At 65.9% G+C, this 18,717-nt stretch overlaps 2 protein-coding genes across 2 annotated transcripts; both read left to right on the forward strand.

Annotated features, from left to right (window-relative positions):
• Positions 1–187: 187 nt before the first annotated feature.
• Positions 188–7,786, forward strand: THBS3 (thrombospondin 3). Its single transcript, XM_054292721.1, has 23 exons — positions 188–271; positions 974–1,180; positions 1,307–1,563; positions 1,655–1,757; positions 1,969–1,995; positions 2,248–2,330; positions 2,413–2,464; positions 2,549–2,697; positions 2,837–2,977; positions 3,135–3,212; positions 3,294–3,446; positions 3,548–3,658; positions 3,759–3,866; positions 4,090–4,249; positions 4,336–4,454; positions 4,563–4,615; positions 4,767–4,960; positions 5,034–5,212; positions 5,318–5,366; positions 5,527–5,723; positions 6,106–6,278; positions 7,412–7,551; positions 7,701–7,786. The coding sequence occupies exons 1-23, from the start codon at positions 193–195 to the stop codon at positions 7,757–7,759; spliced, it is 2,871 nt and encodes a 956-aa protein (XP_054148696.1). The 5' UTR covers positions 188–192; the 3' UTR covers positions 7,760–7,786.
• Positions 7,787–11,489: 3,703 nt separating this feature from the next.
• Positions 11,490–16,395, forward strand: MUC1 (mucin 1, cell surface associated). Its single transcript, XM_054292783.1, has 7 exons — positions 11,490–11,535; positions 12,176–12,780; positions 13,035–13,108; positions 13,208–13,350; positions 13,606–13,724; positions 13,806–13,952; positions 16,128–16,395. Exons 1-7 carry the CDS (start codon positions 11,493–11,495, stop codon positions 16,200–16,202), a joined length of 1,206 nt encoding a protein of 401 aa, XP_054148758.1. The 5' UTR covers positions 11,490–11,492; the 3' UTR covers positions 16,203–16,395.
• The last annotated feature ends 2,322 nt before the right edge of the window (positions 16,396–18,717 follow it).

Below are 18,717 nucleotides of genomic sequence, written 5' to 3' on the forward strand. Positions count from 1 at the left end.
AAGCCCCGCGCCCAGTGCGCCGCGCCGGCACGGTGACCCCCTCCGGGGCCGGAGCCGCGGCCGGTGGCCCGCCGGTGTCCCCGGGATGCGCCCGGTGATTGACGGCTCTTTGTTTCCTCCTCGCCGGCCCCGCCGGCCCCTCCCCCGTGCGCCACCCCGCCCCGCCGCGCTCCGCTCCGCACCGGCGGCACCATGGGGGCACCGGGGAGCCCCGCGCTCCTGGCGCTGCTCCTGCTGGGCGCCGCCGCCGCGGCGCGGCAGGAGCTGCAAGGTACCGGAGGGGCTCGGGGCGGCGGCGGGGCGGCCCCGAAGGGGCGGCGGGACGGGCGGCACTCGGGGGTCGGCGGCGGCAGACCCCGTCACACGGCCGCTGACAGCGGCTCTGCTCGCCCCGGGGGAGCTGCGGGCACCGGGGACGCTGGAACGTTCGCCCCGGGGCTCTGGGTGGCCGCCGGCTCCGGTGCAGGCTCGGGGCCGCGGGGCAGTGCGAAGCGGGGGCTGACCCCGGCGCCGCAGCCCCTCTCGGACTGCCCCGGTGCGTCTGCACGGAGCAGGAGGGCACCCGTGCGGCAGCGGCACCGAGCTGTCCGCGCTCCCCCCTGAGCGCCCCGAGCCGGTACCGGAGCCCTGAGCGTTCCTCCGGTGTCTCCCGGTCCGGCCATCCCTTACCGGGGCTGGCCCGCGGGGAGCTCCGCGGAGCGGGATGCATGGAAGCCCCAAGAGCGGGGCGGGCACCGGGCCGGGACTCTGCCGGTACCGCCGGCGCGGGGGCTCCGCGGGTCCCGTTAGGAGGCGCGGCCGGTCCTGGAGCGCCACCGCGCGGGGGCGGCGCCGGAGCCCCCCGGGCTTCCCCGGTCCCCCCAGAGCCCGGCGGTCCAGGGACACCCCCCCCCCCCACCCCTGCTGTGACCGCACCGGGCACCGGAGCTGCGGCTGCCGGCGCAGTGGCCACCCCGGTGCTCGTGTCCCGCAGTCATCGACCTGCTGCTGGTGAGCGAGGCTCGGCAGATGGCCAGCGTGGCCCACAAGATCCGCATGGAGCTCCTGACTGTCAACGACGTGTACCTCCTGTCCACCTTCCGCCTGCCCCCCAAGCAGGGCGGGACCCTCTTCGGCCTCTACTCCAAGAAGGACAACACGCGATGGCTGGAGGTGTCCGTGGTGGGGAAGATTAACAAAGGTGGGTGGCGATGGCCTGGGACGGATGGGGCTGAGCTCCTGCAGGGAAGAACAACGGGCACACGCCGCTGCCAGGGTGCTGCCGGTGCCGGGGGGGAGCTGACGGCCCCTTCCCGCTGCCCTGCAGTCCTGGTGAGGTACCTGCGGGAGGACAACAAGGTGCACTCGGTCAACCTGCAGCACGCGCACGTGGCGGACGGGCAGAGCCACTCTGTCATCGTGCGCCTGAGCGGGCTGCGCAGGGACACGCTCAGCGTGGAGCTCTACGTGGACTGCAAGCAGATGGACTCCAGCGTGGGGCTGCCCGAGCTCTCCGAGATCCCCCTGGCCGAGGTGGAGTCTATCGAGGTGCGCACAGGGGTCAGGGCTTACCAGAGGATGCAGGTGAGTGCCTGGGGGGTTGAGAGCCTGGCTAATGCATGCCTGGGGATGGGCAGAGCTCTCCATGCTGATTGCGTCTCCCCACACACATCAGGGGTTTGTAGAGTCCATGAAGCTGATCCTGGGAGGGTCCATGAGCCGTGTAGGGGCCCTGAGTGAGTGCCCTTTCCAAGGAGATGAGTCCATCCACAGTGCAGGTAATGGCTTGGGGGCTTTTGAGGTCGTGTGTGTGGGCTGTGGCACAAGGAAGTGGGGGGTGACAGCACAGAGGGATGTTCCTGTCTCTCCTCGCCCAGTGTCCCCACACAGGTGGGAGCTGCAGTGCTGCACATGTGCTGACCAGGAGTGAGGTGACGCTGCTGGGGTGTGACAGCAGCATTTGGTAATGCCTCCTCTCTCTCCTTGCAGTGACGAGTGTGCTGGCCTCCGTCCTGGGTAAGTCCCTGCTCTGCTTCCCTCGTTGACTGGTGTGAGGTGTTTGGGGCTCCACGGAGGCAGAAATCCCTGCACAGCCTGTGCCAGTGCCCCATGTGGGATCAGAGGGTGTGGGGTGTGCTACAGGGAAATGTGCCCTGTCTGAGCACAGGCTGTCAGGTGCCTCATCCTCCCAGCTCAATGCCAATGGGCAGAGCAGTCCTGGCCCACAGCACTGTGCTGGGATTGACCTTTCCTTTCTGCTGCTGGCAGGTGAGCAGACCAAGGCACTTGTCACGCAGCTGACCCTCTTCAACCGGCTCCTGACCGAGCTGCGGGAAGACATCAGGGACCAGGTGGGACTGAGGGGGTGCTGACACTCCCTGGGCTGGGTTTTCCCAGCGCCCTCCTGATGCTCCGTGCTCTGCTGCCTTGCAGGTGAAGGAGATGTCTCTGATCCGCAACACCATCATGGAGTGCCAGGTCTGCGGTGAGTGCTGGCGAGGCCCTGCTCCCACCTCGGGGGGCAAAGAGCCCCCCTGTGTCACCCTTCACCTGCCTCTCCTCTCCTCAGGCTTCCACGAGCACCGCTCCCGCTGCAACCCCAACCCCTGTTTCAGCGGCGTGGACTGCATGGAGACGTACGAGTACCCCGGGTACCGCTGCGGGCCCTGCCCGCCGGGGCTGGAGGGCAACGGCACCCACTGTGCTGACATCGAGGAGGTGGGCATTGGGCTGGCACTGCCAGGGCTCTACGCGCAGGGGATGCTTCCTCTGGGAATGCCCTGGGATGCCCTGGGGCAGCTGCCACCCTGCAGGATGCTGTGCCAAGGATGAAGCCGGTGTCTCTCTGCTGTTGCAGTGTGCCCATGCCAACCCCTGCTTCCCCGGCTCCAAGTGCATCAACACAGCCCCGGGGTTCCGCTGCGAGCCCTGCCCCCGGGGCTATCGGGGCAACACCGTGTCTGGCGTGGGGGTGGACTATGCCAGGGCCAGCAAGCAGGTGAGTGCAGGGCCATGGGGCTGTGGGGTCCCTGTGGGATCTCTGGAGTGCAGGGCAGCATGGATGATGTTGGAGACATCTTCCCGTGGGTAGGAATGGGCAGAGCCACCCACAGGGAAAAGCCCCCAGGTGATCATTTCTCCCACATTACTCACAGGTTTGCACAGATATTGATGAATGCAACGATGGCAACAATGGTGGCTGCGACCCCAACTCCATCTGCACCAACACTCAGGTGAGCAGCGCTGTCCCGCTCCCTCCCTTGCTGCTGGCGCCGCTCAGCTCCCTCATCCCAGCCCTGCCCTCTCTCCCCCAGGGCTCCTACAAGTGTGGGCCCTGCAAGTCGGGCTTTGTGGGCAACCAAACGTCTGGCTGCGTGCCCCAGAGGTCCTGCAGCACTCCCACCTCCAACCCCTGCGACATCAACGGCTTCTGCCTGTTTGAGAGGAACGGGGAGATCTCCTGTGCTGTGAGCAGGGGACAGGGGCAGGAGGAGGGTGTTGGGGGTACAGAATGGCAGCATTGGTACTGCCAGGGCATTTCCTAGCCCCTGATCTCTTTTTTATTCAGTGCAACGTGGGCTGGGCTGGCAATGGCAACGTGTGTGGGCCAGACACAGACCTGGATGGGTACCCGGACGAGCCCCTGCCCTGCATCGACAACAACAAGCACTGCAAGCAGGTGGGCTCCTGCAGGGGAGGCCCAGGGGGTGCAGATCCACAGCAGGGCTGTGCTCCACACCTCATCTCCTCCCTGTGCCTAATGCTGGCTGTGCCTGCAGGACAACTGCCGCCTGACGCCAAATTCTGGCCAGGAGGATGCTGACAACGACGGCATCGGGGACCAGTGTGATGACGATGCTGATGGTGATGGTGTCAAGAACGTGGAGGTGGCTGTGCTGGATGGGTGGCCATGGCAGTGGCTTGAGGAGGGCTTCTTGTTTTGGCTCAGTTCTGAGTCCCTCAAGATGCTTCTCCCGGGGAGCAGCAGGCTGGTGGTTTGGGGATGGTCTCAGGGTGCTGGGGATGTCTGTCTGCCCTGACCACTGTGGGACTGTGGCCTCTTGTCTGCCCACCACTGCAGTGCCAACATCCCCATCCTCTTCTCCACAGGACAACTGCCGGCTCTTCCCCAACAAGGACCAGCAGAACTCGGACACTGACTCCTTTGGGGATGCCTGTGACAACTGCCCCAACGTGCCCAACAACGACCAGCGGGACACGGACAGCAACGGCGAGGGGGATGCTTGTGACAATGACATTGATGGGGACGGTGAGCTGCTCTTGGCTTGGCCTGGCTGTGCCAGGGGGGCAGGGTATCCTGTGGGGGAGAGCATCCACTCAGCACCATCCTTGCAGGGATACCCAACATGCTGGATAACTGCCCCAAGGTGCCCAACCCTCTGCAGACCGATCGGGACGAGGACGGTGTTGGGGATGCCTGTGACAGTTGCCCTGAAATGAGCAACCCCACTCAGGTATGGCTGGGGCCAGGCTGGGCCTGGGATGATTGGGGCCTGGCTCAGTGGGGCCTCCTCTTCCTCGCCCCAGGATGTGCACTGAACTAGGGCTCCGCTCTCCTCCAGACAGATATGGACAGTGACCTGGTAGGAGACATCTGTGACACCAATGAGGACAGGTGGGGATGGCACTGCTGTGGGGTGACCTCCCAGTTGTGCCCCTGGGGGGCAGAACTGGGCTCCTGGTTCAGGGACCTGTCAGGAGGGACAATGGGGTCTTTGGGGAGATCCCCACTTTTGTCATTGCTCTGACCTCGTTCTTGCTCCCAGTGATGGAGATGGACATCAGGACACCAAGGACAACTGCGCTGAGATCCCCAACAGCTCCCAGCTGGACTCGGACAACGACGGGCTGGGGGATGACTGTGACAACGACGATGACAACGATGGCATCCCGGACTATGTGGCACCTGGCCCAGACAACTGCCGCCTCATTCCCAACCCCAACCAGAAGGACTCAGACGGTGAGCATGGGGTGGGCTGGAGGAGATGGACCTGCCTGCGCTCAGCCCAGCCCTGACTGAGCGCTGTCCCCAGGGAATGGCGTGGGTGACGTCTGCGAGGAGGACTTTGACAACGACACGGTGGTGGACCAGCTGGACGTGTGCCCCGAGAGCGCCGAGGTGACGCTGACCGACTTCCGCGCCTACCAGACCGTCATCCTCGACCCCGAGGGGGACGCCCAGATCGACCCCAACTGGGTTGTGCTCAACCAGGTGTGGGTGCTGCGCCCCGTGTTTCTGGGGGCTGCGCTGCAGGGTGGGGGCTCAGGGCACTGGGAGGTCACCAGGGGTGTCCCTCACCCAGCTGTCCCCTCACAGGGCATGGAGATCGTGCAGACCATGAACAGTGACCCGGGTTTGGCTGTGGGTAAGATATATTCACCCACCCAAGGCTCTGGGGGCAGCCCCCCCTTACTCCCACCGTGCACGGGACTAAGGGCTGGTTCTTTGCCCCACAGATGAGGGGTGAAGGGTGGGTGGGCTCTCCGTGGGGAGAGAGGGCTCCCCACAGCGTTTCCTGCCTGTAGGTTACACAGCCTTCAACGGGGTGGACTTCGAGGGCACCTTCCACGTCAACACCATCACCGACGATGACTACGCCGGCTTCATCTTCAGCTACCAGGACAGCGCCAGCTTCTACGTGGTGATGTGGAAACAGACGGAGCAGACTTACTGGCAGGCCACCCCCTTCCGGGCTGTGGCCGAGCCGGGGCTGCAGCTCAAGGTGGGTGGTGGTCACAGAATCACAGAAATTCTAGGTTGGAAGAGACCTTTAAGATCATTGAGTCCAACCCATGTTCTAACACCTCAACTAGATCATGGCACCAAGTGCCACATCCAGTCTTTTTTTAAACTCTTCGAGGGATGGTGACTCTACCACCTCCCTGGGTAGATGATTCCAGTATTTGACCACTCTTTCTGTAAAATACTTCCTCCTTAATTCTAGTATCTCCCTTGGCGCAGCTTGAGACTGTGTCCTCTTGTTCTGTCTGTTGTTGCCCGGAGAAAGAGACCGACCCCCAGCTCACCACAGCCACCCTTCAGGAAGGGCTGGGTCAGGTCAGGCCCCCTTTTGAGCCCCCCCTGAAGCCCCCATGCACCTGCAGGCGGTGAAATCCTCGACGGGCCCCGGGGAGCACCTGCGCAATGCTCTGTGGCACACGGGCCACACGCCCGACCACGTCCGCCTGCTCTGGAAGGACCCGCGGAACGTGGGCTGGAGGGACAAGACGTCCTACCGCTGGCAGCTGGCACACAGGCCCCAGGTGGGCTACATCAGGTAAGCAGGGGGGGCGTGGGGACCACTGGGGAGGGGGCTGTGACACCACGGTGCACCCCCAGTGCGGGGGAAGTCACTGGGGAGAAACCAGCCCTAGAGTGAACCAGCCCTGATGATAACCACGAGTTAGGGTCCTGTGGATCCCCCTCAGGGGTAGGAGGATGTCCTTGAGGAGGTGTTGTGCCTCCTGGGACCACCCTAGTGAGGGGATGCTGGCCATGGGGGGATCCAGCCCTGTGGGACCATCACAGAGGGGGGATTTTGGCCATGGGGGGATCCAGCCCCTGAGACCACCAAAGTGTGGAGATGCCAGCCATGGGGGGATCCAGCTCTGTGGGACCACCTTAGTGAAGGGATGCTGGCCATGGGGTGATCCAGCTCTGTAGGACCACTGCAGTGTGGGGATGCTGGCCATGGGGGGATCCAACCCTGTGGGACCACCTTAGTGAGGAGATGCTGGCCATGGGAGGATCCAGCTCTGTGGGATCACCTTAGTGAGGGGATGCTGGCCATGGGGGGATCTAGCCCTGCGGGACCACCACAGTGTGGCGATGCTGGCCATGGGGGGATCCAGCCCCTGAGACCACCGCACTGGGGGGATTTTGGCCATGGGGAGGGTTCCTGCCCGGTGGGGCCGCAGCCGCGTTTCTCCTTTAAGGCTCCCGCCGGGGCGGCCGCGGCGGGGGGGCTCCGCCGCCGGGCCCTCCGCCCCCCGGGCCCCCGGGGCCATTGTCCCGTCGCCATGGCGACCCCGCCGGCGCCTTTCACATGCAAAGCGCCCGACAAAGGCGGCGGGGCCGGGCCGGGGGCGGCGCGGGGGGCTTCAGCCCGGCCACGGCGGGGGGCCCCGGCCCGAGCATCCAGCCGCTCCGGTGCCCCAGCCGCTCCGGTGCCCCCGGCCCAGTCTCCCGCAGGATGCCCAGGCTCCAGCCCGGTGCCACCGTCCCCGGGCCGGGATGCCCTGGGCCCGGTGCTGCTCGTGGAGGGGTCCCAGTGGGATCCGGGTGCTGGCCCCGATGGCGTCTCAGTGGGATCCCGGTGTTTGCCGGTCGGGTACCGGTGGAATCCCGGAGCTGGCCCCGGCGGGGTCCCGGTGAGGGCCCGCTGAGCGGTCGGGCCCCGTTCCCCGGCAGGGTCCGTCTGTACGAGGGCCCGCAGCTGGTAGCCGACTCCGGTGTGATCATCGACACCACGATGCGCGGGGGCCGGCTGGGGGTCTTCTGCTTCTCCCAGGAGAACATCATCTGGTCCAACCTGCAGTACCGCTGCAACGGTGAGCAGGACCCCCCGGGACCCCCGCCCCGGCCCGGCGGCCGAGCGTCCCCTCCGGTGCCCCCGCGGCGGGCTCAGCCCTGGCCCGGGGGCTTTACCGGGGCTCGCCGCCCTCGGCGGCTCCTGACGCCCCCCGCGCTGCTCCCACAGACACGATCCCCGCCGACTTCGAGCCCTTCCGCCGGTTCCTGCTGGAGGGACGCGAGTGACCGCGCCCGGCACGGGCCTCCCCCGCCAGCGGCACCGGTGGCGCTCCGGGCTCCCGCCAGCAGCGGCACCCGGGCGCGCACCGGGCCCCGCCGCTCCTCCCGGCCGGGCCCCGTTCCCGGCCCCCCGCGGACTTTGCACTGCCAGTACCGGGGCCCCGCAGTGCCGGGGCTCCCGCCACGCCTGCCCCGGGCGCTCCGGTCCTTGCCCCACGCCTGGCCATAAAGTTTTGAGTGTTTTCTACCCTGCGCGCCCGCTCCTTTGGGGGTTCCCACGGGTCCCCCCCGCCCCCCGTGCTCTCGGTTCCGTCCCGCGCCGTCCTCCCGGTGGTCGCGGGGTTGGGTCAGCGCCCGGCCGGTCCCACCGGCGCAGCCCGCGGCGGCGGGAGGCCGGGACGAGTGCAATATTGGTGGGCGAGAGCACAACACTGCACCGCATCCCGGCCCTCCCGCCGCCCCGGAGGGAGCGGAGCCGCCGCCGCCGCCGCCCGGGCCGCTCCGTGGGAACTGCGCGGCGCGCACCGCGGCTCGGCGGCAGGGACCGGTCGCCACGGCGACGGCTGTCCCGGCAACGCGGCGGAATGTGCCCCCACCCCCCCCATCCCGCCCGCCCCGGCACCGGCCCGGCCCCCCCGCCCCGCGGCGGCGGCGGCGGCGACAATGGGCGCGGCGACACCGGGCCCCTCTTAAAAGGGCAACGCGGGGTTGCCCTCCGGTGTTGGGTACGGGAGTGGGGCCGGGGCCTGTGCCCGGGGCCGCGGAGGGAGCGCAGCTGGCTCTCCCCGGGAGTACCGGGACAGGTGAAATCACCGCTGGCTGCTGAGCGCCTCCTCCCGCGCCCCCGAGCTGCGAGGGGCGCCGCGGTTTCCGTTCCTGTTCCGGTCCTTCTTCTGCTCCCTCTCTGCTCCCGGTCCGGTACCGTTCCCGGTTCCATTCCCGGTGCGGTCCCGCTCCGCTCCTGCTCTATCTCCTGCTCCCTTTCCTAGTCCCGCTCCCGTTTCGCTCCACTATCGGTCTCACTCCCGTTCTGCTTTACTGCAGTCGACTCCCGATGCCGCTCCCGGTCTGTTCCCAGCAGCGGTTCCGCTCTCATTCCAGTCCCAGTCCCTGTCTCGCTCCCGGTCTCACTCTAGTGGAGTAACCTTTCCCCTCCCGGTTCTGGTCCCGGTTCTGGTCCCGGTGCGCGGCGGGAGCGTCATGCGGGGCTGTGTCCGCCAGGGGGCGCCGCAGGTTCGGGGCCACCGGCCCGGGGCGGGGACGGGGAGAGCCGAGACCACCGGGCCGGGACACACGGACACACCGGACCCGGACACACGGACACACTGGGCACGGACAGACTGGACAGAGGGCACGGACACACGGACACACCGGGCACGGACACACGGACACACCGGGCATGGACACACGGACACACTGGGCACGGACAGACTGGACACAGGGCACGGACACACGGACACACTGGGCACGGACAGGCTGGGCACAGGGGATCTACTGAGCATGGACACACGGACACACTGGGCACGGACAGGGTGAACACATGGGATTTACCGGGCACGGACACACGGGACACACCGGGCATGGACAGGGTTGACACACGGGATCCACTGGGCATTGATAGGCTGGACACAGGGATTCCACCAGGGATGGACAGGCTGCACACGCGGGATCCACCGAACACGGACAGGGTGGACATAGGGGACACACTGGGCACAGACAGGCTGGACACGGGGGATCCACTGGGCACGGACAGGCTGGACACACTGGGCACAGACAGGCTGGACACAGGGAATCCACTGGCATGGACAGGCTGGACACACTAGGCACAGACAGGCTGGACACGGGGGATCCACTGGGCATGGACAGGGTGGACACACTGGGCCCACCAGACAGGGTGGGCGTGGGCACATGTGACCCATTGGACATCGTGAGGTTGGGCACGCAGAATCCATTGGGCAGGGTGGGGTTGGGCGGATAAAACCCACAAGGAACACATGGAACCCATGGGGTGGTGGGCACACAGGACCCACCAGACATGGGCAGGGTGGGCACATGGAACCCACTGGGCATGGATTGGGTGGACACATGGGACTGACTGGGCAGACAGAATGGACACATGGAACCCACTGGACATGGACAAGGTGGACACAGGAAACCCCCTGAGCATGGACAGGGTGGGCACATGGAACGCACTGGTCATGGACAGGGTGGATGTACAGACCCACAAGACAAGGTGGACGCACAGACCCACTGGGCATGGTCAGGGTGGGCACATGGAACCCACTGGGCATGGTCAGGGTGGGCACATGGAACCCACTGGGCATGGACAGGGTGGGCTAATGGCCCCTGCTCCCAGGGCTGGTGGGTGAGAGCAGTTGCTGGGACACTTCTGCCCTTCAGCCCCCCACATAGTGTGTCCTCTGTGGGGTCTGCAGGATGAAAACTGCAGCCCTCACCCTGGGGGGATGGCTGGCTCAGTGAAAAACCCCCCCAGAGCTGCGTGGGGAGGGGGATTAGGGCTGGAGCAGAGGGCAGCAGGGTCAGCATCACAGCACGGGGAGAGCCTTTCCCGTGGTGAGGCCTTTTGGGAAGGAAATGTTTGCCCAGAGGTGCTGCCTGCATCCTGCCTGCAGCTGCCTGCACGTGGCCTGGCTTGCCCAGGCTGTGGCTGCTGTGGGGGGAGCAGAGTGGTGCTGAATTCCACCCCACCTGCACATCCATCCCTTGCCCTCAATCACTGCAGCATGGAGAGTCCCCCCTCTCTGCTCCCCTTCTCAGCACCACTTCAGAACCCTTTGGCATGGCCGTGGTGGCACTTTGGCCTCACACGAGGCTGGCCAGGAGCCAAATGTGGGGATCCCAACCATGACCTCCCCAGGAACCGGGACCCTCACAGGAATCAGCACCTTGCTGAGAGATTGAGGCTCTCCCAGGGATCAGGAACTTCTGCAGAGTGAGACCAGTAGCTTTTGATGCCCATCCGTGCCAGGAGCCCATGTCACCTGCGCCCAGGCACGGGCGGTGCCCGTTACCTGTGAGGTGGGGCGCTGGCACCTGGCATCACCCGTGTCCTGGCTGGGGATGGGGGTTTGTGCCTGCCGGGGGGGGGCCTAGCGCTTGGAGGGACCTTACTGGGAGGCGCTGGGATGTGGTGGGGCCCTGGGCTGTACCTGCGTAATCGTTTCGGGGGGGTCACCGCTGCTTATTTGAGTGTAGGGCGAGGCGATGACCAGCCGCTAATGATTAACCCTGGGCTGAGCCGGAGGATGAGGCCCCCCCTGCGCGAGGGGCTGGGGGGCTCCGTGTGCCCCCCGTGCCCCCCGCCAGGTCGGTAGCTCAGCGTGGGCAGCCCGGCAGATGCTGCTCCACCCCTGCCCCGGGATGCCCGGCTGCTGTCCCGTCCTGTGCCCACCGGGGCTGTGCCCACCCGTGGCACGGGGACGCTGCCAGCGGCATCTCCAGAGCCAGGGAAGCGTGAAGGACCCAACCTGGGGGGCTGATGCTGCGGGTGCCCCATGGGCGCCGTGGCACCCCTGTGCCAAGCGGGGCAGAACGACCCCCCCTGCCTGGAGCCGGCGGCGGGGCGGGGCCTCCCCACCTGCTCCAGGTGCTCTATAAAGCTCAGGCCGCTGCCGAGCTGCCAGTTCCGGATCCCTGGAGTGAGGGGTGTGCCACCGGCTAACGGGAGAGCAGCCGCTGCCGAGCCCCGAGAGGCGCCGGCACCCCCTGGACGAGCCCCATGGCGCTCCCTGTCCTTCTGCTGCTGCTGGTGCTGGGCACAGGTGAGGGGCTGGGCACAGGTGAGGGGCAGGGGGAGCAGAGTGGGATCCCTATCAAAGTGGGGACTGGGGGATGCTGGCACCAGCGGCATCCTGGCGCCCTGTTCTGGCTCTGGCGTGCAGCACCCCGGGGCTGGTCGTGCCCAGGTGTGTTGGTACCTGGGGGCTCAGGGCACGGCCCCTCTGCCGTGTCCACAGCTCGGCCAAGGGCTGGGCTGTGCTGGGACCAGCCGGAGCAGGCTGTGCCCGGGGCTGGCGGGCTGGAATGCAGGTGTGTCCCGCTGAGCACCCAGACCCCGCTGGGAACCTGCCCGAGAGCTGCCCGTGCTGGCCCCCAGCCAGGCCAGGCAGGTCTGGAGGGCACGAGGGCGCCCAGCCTGTCACCCTCAGCAAGGGGGTCTTTGTTGGGTGGCATGCCAGGGTTTGCAGGGCTGGGCATGGCGCTGGTGTCAGTGCCCAGCCAGCTGCACCTGGACCCTTGGTGGTGCCACAAGTGCCCGATCTTGGGGTGTTGCTGCAGGTCTCGTTTGCCTCGTGGGTGCTGGGGGTTGTGGTGCTGCCCACAGTGCCCAGCTGATGAGGTGTTTTGGGTGAAACCTTCCCCGAGTGGGCTGCAGGTGTTGACTCCAGGGGTTTCCTCCAGGTACCCGTGCCATGACCACCGAGACAACCATGGAGATGGAAACCACCGAAACGACCACCGTGGAGATGACCACGGAAAGCACCGCCAGCACCTGGCTGCCAAATATATTCCCCAAAAGCACACGGGCCAGCCGGCCCCAAACCCCTGTCTTCCCCTACGCCACTGCGTCCCCTGGCAAAAACACCACGAACCTCCAGTTTGGCAACCACTCCACCAGCAATGCCACATCCAATGGCACTGTGGTGCCTGTCCCCAGCAGCCCAGCCATGCCCCATGCCAATGCCACCTCAAACAGCAGCAGCTGGGCACCCCATCTTGGCACCAACGGCAGCTCTGCTGCTCCCACCACCATGCACGGCAGCACCAAAGGCAACGGGAGCACCAGTGCTCAGGTCTTTCCCACCCAGATAACGTCTGAGAGCAGCACAGCTCCCACCCAGGGTGGTCCCAACCCCAGCAAAACCTCAGCCCAGCTGCCTGGTCCTGCCCAGCTGCTCGTCCGTGTCCCGCTGTCCTTCCGTATCATCAACAGGAGCTTCAACGAGAGCCTGCGTGACCCAGCATCAGAGGATTACAGGAGCCTGAGCCGCACTGTCCTGACCATGGTGAGTCCCAGCCCCACCAGCAGAGGCTCTGGGCTGTGCTGGGAAGGAGCCAGCTCAATTTGGGGCAGAGGTTGTGCTGGGAAGGAGCCCCCTCAATTTGGGGCAGAGGTTGTGCTGGGAAGGACCCCCCTCAATTTGGGGCTTTCCATGGAAGCATCCATTCTGCCAGTTCTGCATGGAGACAGGAAAGTGGGGTGTCTGTGTCTGTGTCTATGTCTTGGGGAGGTGGCCATGACCTCAATGCTTCCTTCCAGTTCCAACACGTCTTTGGCTGCCCGGGCTGCATGGGCACGCAGACCTACACCGGGTGCAGCGAGCTGCAGTACAGGTGAGCAGCAGCAGCGCCACTGAGGTGTGCTGCAGTGTATCCCCCTGGTTTGTACCCCCTCAGGGGGCAGTCTGGGTGCTGATGTCTCCTCCCATGCAGCCAAGGCTCGGTGCAGGTCCAGTCCACCCTCGTGTTTGGGAATGGAAGCGATGCCGTCACTGCCGACGCTGCTGAGCAGCGCCTGAGGAAGAGCCTGGACCAGAACGGCTTCATCATGGGCCTGCAGCTGGACAGCATCCAGAGTGAGAGGCTGGGGAGGGGCGGGGATGGAGCCTGGGGGAAGCTTGGGGGGCTCCAGAAGCATTGCCCTGTCCTGGTTGAGGCTTGCTTGGTGCTGTGATGGGCTTGGGGCTTGCAGAGGGTGGGGCACATTCCCAGTGCCTGTGTCAGGCAGGATCCCACTCAGCAGGGCTCAGACCCTGTGTCCTGTCCCAGGGACCTCTCAGGGCTCTGTCCCAGCTCTGCCTGTGGTGCACACACAGCTCTGCTCCTTTCAGGCTCTGCAGCAGTGATATCCCCAGCTCCAGCGCCCATGATCCCGGACTGGGCCATCGCTCTGTTGGTCCTGGTCAGCATCCTGCTGCTCTTCACCATCTTCACCTGTCTCCTCCTGATGGTGAGGCCCCACCCCACCCCTCACCTGCACCCCACCCCTGTCCCCACACCAGCCAAGCCCTGACCCCTGTCTCTCCCCAAGTCCACCTGCACCTGCCGCCGCAAGAGCCGAGGGAAGCTGGACCTGCTCAGCCAGAAGGATTCCTACCACCCCATGGCTGAGTACCTGCAGTACCAGAGCCACGGGCGCTACGTGTCCCCCAACAGCAAACCCAACCCCTACAGCCAGGTGAGAGCCAGGGCCCCACACCTGGGGGCTCCCAGGGAGCAGGGGTGAATCCCTGGGTTAGTGGGAGATGATGGCAGGGCAGGGACGGGGATGGCAGGGACAGAGATGGCAGGGACGGGACAGGGATGGCAGGGCAGGGATGGAGGTGGCAGGGCAGGGATGGAGATGGCAGGGATGGGGATGGCAGGGACAGGGACGGGGATGGCAGGGACAGAGATGGCAGGGACGGAGATGGCAGGAACGGGGATGAGGATGGCAGGGACAGAGATGGCTGGGACAGGGATGGCAGGGCAGGGACGGAGATGGCAGGGACAGAGATGGCTGGGACAGGGATGGCAGGGCAGGAGTGGAGATGGCGGGGAGGGACAGAGATGGCAGGACAGGGACAGTGATGGCAGGGACTGAGATGGCAGGGCAGGGACAGGGATGGCAGGGCAGGGACAGGGATGGCAGGGATAGGGATGGCAGGGACGGAGATGGCAGGGCAGGGACGGAGATGGCAGGACAGGGACAGTGATGGCAGGGACTGAGATGGCAGGGCAGGGACAGGGATGGCAGGGATGGGGATGGCAGGGACGGAGATGGCAGGGCAGGGACGGAGATGGCTGGGCAGGGACGGAGATGGCTGGGACGGGGATGGCGGGGCAGCGACGGGTGTACAGGGAGCTCGTCCCTCACCAGCCCCGCCGGGAGGTGAGTGTAACATTCACGCCTGGCTGGAGCAGCAGCCAGCGCGGGCAGACCCGGCCCGGCTCCGGGGAGCTCCCCCGACCTTGGGCAGCCTCTCCCCGTGCCCGGCATCAGGGGGCTCGCTGCCTGCCCACCCTGCCCCTTCTCCGGCCCTGCTGCGTCCCTCAGCTCTGCCGCGGGTGGAAGCAGCGCTGGGGCACTGCAGAGCTGATGGAGGGGTTGCTGAGGAGGTGATTCCCGCAGCCAGCATCCCTCATCCCGCACCGGCAGCTCCCAAACTGGAGCCGGCGCTGCTGCTGTGCTGCCGGGAGCCACAGATGGCTCTGCCAGGCCTTGGTGGGCACGGGGGGCCGCCCTGTGCTCCCCCCAGGCGGGGCCGTGTCCAGCTGCTCCGGCTCCCTGAGAGCAGCTCACCCTGAGCAAATACCAGGGGCCTGGGTAAATATTTACCCTCGCACTCGCCGGGCCGGCTTATCGTGCGGGAACACGGCCGGGGCCGCCGCGGCTCCTCCTGCGCACGGGGAGCGGCGGCCCGGGGTGTCCCTGGGGGCCCGGGGTGCCCGCAGTGCCCATGGATGGGGGTCTCAGGTGCCCGCAGTGCCCATGGATGGGGGCCCGGGGTGCCCGCAGTGCCCATGGATGGGGGTCTCAGGTGCCCGCAGTGCCCATGGATGGGGGCCCGGGGTGCCCGCAGTGCCCATGGATGGGGGTCCCAGGTGCCCGCAGTGCCCATGGATGGGGGCTCAGGGTGCCCACAGTGCCCATGGTTGGAGGCTCAGGGTGCCACAGTGCCCATGGATAGGGGCAGCAGCCCATCACGATGGGAGGATGCGATTTTTGCATGCCCGCAGTGGGCATGGAGAGGCTGCAGGTCCTCCTGTGCCTACCACAATGGGAGGATGCAAATTTTGCTTGTCCATAATGGGCATGGAGGGAGTGCAGGTCTTCCTGTGCCCACCACAGTGGGAGGATGCGATCTTTAGTTGCCCACAGTGGGCATGTAGAGGGTGCAGATCTTCCTGTGCCCACCATGGTGGGAGGCTTGCCCATAGTGGGCATGGAGTGGGTGCAGATCTTTCTGTGCCCACCACAGTGGGAGAATGCGATTTTTGGTTGCCCACAGTGGCTGTGGAGAGGGTGCAGATCTTCCTATGCCCACCATAGTGGAAGGATGCGATTTTTCCTTGCCCATAGTGGGCATGGGAGGGTGCAGGTCCTTCTGTGCCCACCACAGTGGGAGGATGCAATTCTTAGTTGCCCACAGTGGGCATGTAGGGAGTGCAGGTCTTCCTGTGCCCACCATGGTGGGAGGCTTGCCCATAGTGGGCATGGAGTGGGTGCAGATCTTCCTGTGCCCACCACAGTGGGAGAATGCAATTTTTGCTTGCCCACAGTTGGCACGGAGAGGGTGCAGGTCCTTCTGTGCTGCCCTAGGATGGGGGCTCAGCCCAGCCCTGACACCCCCTCACCTTTCCTGCCCCGAAGGTGGCCGGCGGCAGCACCACGAGGTCCGGCACCTTCACCTACACCAACCCCACCGCCGGCTCCGACAACCTGTGAAGGGCTGGCTGGAAGCAGCGCGGCTGCCGAGGGGAGGGGGCAGCCCCAGAGAGCCGCCCCCCACTCCCGGGAGGGCAGCACCGGCCCCGGGCGCATCCCCCGGTGCTGCTCGGCCGTGGGCAGCGGGAGCCGGACGGTTCTGGAGCAGCCGGATTCGCGCACATGACAGAACTGCACGAGCGGAGATGGGAGAGGGAGGATCCCGCACACAGCCCACGGTCCCCGCACTCGCTTGGCTTTGCAACCCTGCTCCGTGCCAGGAGGACGGGGCTCGGGCTCCCCCTGCGATTCAACGGCTCTTTTTGTGGTGTTATTTGATATAAATATCTCTGTTTGCGGGGTGTTGGTGCCGGGCTTGGCTCGGCGGGGTGGCAGCTCCTGGGCTGGGGTGTATTTATCACGGTTCAAATAAAAGGATGGGGGGCAGCCGTGTGCCAGGGGGGCTTCTCTGGGACAGGGCTGGCGCCCGCCGAGGTGTGGCCTGGGCTTGGGTGGTGGCTCTTGTTTGCCATTCCAGGCAATGCTGGACTTGCTGCTGGGGGTGTCACCGTGTCACCCCCTCTGGATGTCACCCATCCTGCCAGACCCTGTCCCTCTCACCCCTCCTGGCAGTTTCTGCTCACGGCTTACCGTGTCTGGTTTGACATGCCCGCTTTCCCCGTGGCTGCACAGGCGGAATGTTCAGCTGCACGTGCGTCCCTGGCTGCCTGCAGCGTGTCCTGCTCCCCTCCCCTGTGAGCCCAGGCTCTTCCAAACCCTCACTGAGCCCCAAAAAGGCTCTGGGGGATGCTGCAAGAAGAGGCTGCGTGGCAGCAGCAGGGCACAAACCTTGGGAGCAGCCATCCCTGGCGGCCCCCTGGCAGCTCCAGTTTGAGCTGGGCCCCGTTCCTGGGCACTGGGAGTGTTTTGGCAACAGCTGAAAAGGCAGAAAAACAAGGAAAGCAACCCTTGCCCAAAGAAAAGCCCGTGTGGTGGCAGGCACGGCGCCAGGGCTTGGCTGGGTGGGAGCAGCCCCAGGAGCAGCACTGGGCAGCTGATGGAGCCCTCGGCCACAGAATGTGGGCTCTGGGTGGGGCCCGTGGCTGTGCCAGGTGCCCAGGAAACCTGGCACGTGCTGGCAGCTATCAGAGCTGGGCTGGAGTGCAGCCAAGGGGTCGCTGAGAACAGGGGGCTCCCTGAGACTGCTGGGGGGTGCATTGATGGGGGTCTGGCACAGTGGAGCACCCCCCAGCCCCAGATCCTTTCTGCCAGCTGGATACGGGGTTGTGTGCTTAGCACAGAGCCCCAAAGGGGATGGGGTGTGCCTGGCACGGCTGCTTCCCCCCTCAGCCCCACCCAGGCCTGGGCAGGGCCCCAGGGATCAGAACAGGGCCCTGATTTGAAGGGCTGGGCCCTACAAAGAGTTGCCTGTTCACAGAGAGCTCAGCCCTGTGGCCCCTTCCCCTTCCAGCTTAGGGGCTGGGAGCTCCAGGGACAGGCACCCACCCACCTGTGGCCCCTCCAGCTGCCATGCAGAGTACCCAGGTGTGGGGGTCCAGCTCCAATACCCATCTGAGAAGGTGCCTCAGCACCCAGCAGCCCCCCAGGCTGTTCTGGCTGCCCACGGGACTCCCCAGCAATGCCGAAGGAGTTTATCTGGGCCCAGTGGAGAGCTGTCCCCTCCAGGAGCCCCCTGTGATGGGTGGCAGTGACCACGTGGCCAGGCAGAGCATGGGCAGCACCTGACACGTCAGCGCTGCCCGGGCTGGGCACGGTTGGCACCTGCTGGCCACGGCCCAAAGGACAGCCCAGCCCCATGGCCCCGGGCCCGTGCACGCCTCGGGACACGTGCTGCTGGACAGCCTGCTCCCATGGGCCCATGGCCAGCCCAGCACCACTGCCCTGAGAGCCCGGAGCCCTGAGAGCCCATAGCCCTGAGACACTACAACCCTGCAGCCCCACAGCCCTGTGACCCCACAGCCCTGTGACACTACAGCCCTGCTACCCCATAGCCCTGAGACCCCATAGTCCTGAAACCCCACAGCCCTGCATCCCCACAGCCCTGCATCCCCACAGCTCTGAGACCCCATAGCCCTGTGACTCCACAGCCCTGAGACCCCACAACTCTGTGATCCCATAGCCCTGTGATCCCACAGCCCTACTATCCCACAGTCCTGTGCCACTACAACCTTGCTACCCCACAGCCCTGTGACCCAATAGTCCCATGACCCCACATCCCTGCAACCCCACAGCCCTGAGACCCCACAGCCCTGCAGTCCCACAGCCCTGTGACCCAGCAGCCCTGAGACCCCATAGCCCTGAGATCCCATAGCCCTGAGACCCCACAGCCCAGAGACCCCATAGTCCTGAGATCCCGCAGCCCTGAGACCCCATAGTCCTGAGACCCCACAGCCCTGTGACCCCATAGCCCTGAGACCCCACAGCCCGGAGACCCCATAGTCCTGAGATCCCACAGCCCAGAGACCCCATAGCTCTGAGACCCCACAGCCCTGAGACCCCACAACCCAATGACCGC

Source organism: Melozone crissalis, unplaced genomic scaffold, assembly GCF_028551555.1.
Source record: "Melozone crissalis strain CALT ecotype California unplaced genomic scaffold, PUWL_Pcris_2 ptg000114l_1, whole genome shotgun sequence".
Classification (NCBI taxonomy): domain Eukaryota; kingdom Metazoa; phylum Chordata; class Aves; order Passeriformes; family Passerellidae; genus Melozone; species Melozone crissalis.

Bases quoted from the DNA above. Each gene is read 5' to 3' on its own strand.
- THBS3 (XM_054292721.1), top strand. From the start codon at position 193: ATGGGGGCACCGGGGAGCCCCGCGCTCCTGGCGCTGCTCCTGCTGGGC. The intron at 2,331-2,412 runs GTGGGACTGAGG...GCTGCCTTGCAG, and splicing joins GGGAAGACATCAGGGACCAG to GTGAAGGAGATGTCTCTGAT. The intron at 3,213-3,293 runs GTGAGCAGCGCT...TCTCTCCCCCAG, and splicing joins CCATCTGCACCAACACTCAG to GGCTCCTACAAGTGTGGGCC.
- MUC1 (XM_054292783.1), top strand. From the start codon at position 11,493: ATGGCGCTCCCTGTCCTTCTGCTGCTGCTGGTGCTGGGCACAG. The intron at 11,536-12,175 runs GTGAGGGGCTGG...GGTTTCCTCCAG, and splicing joins GCTGCTGGTGCTGGGCACAG to GTACCCGTGCCATGACCACC. The intron at 13,351-13,605 runs GTGAGAGGCTGG...TGCTCCTTTCAG, and splicing joins GCAGCTGGACAGCATCCAGA to GCTCTGCAGCAGTGATATCC.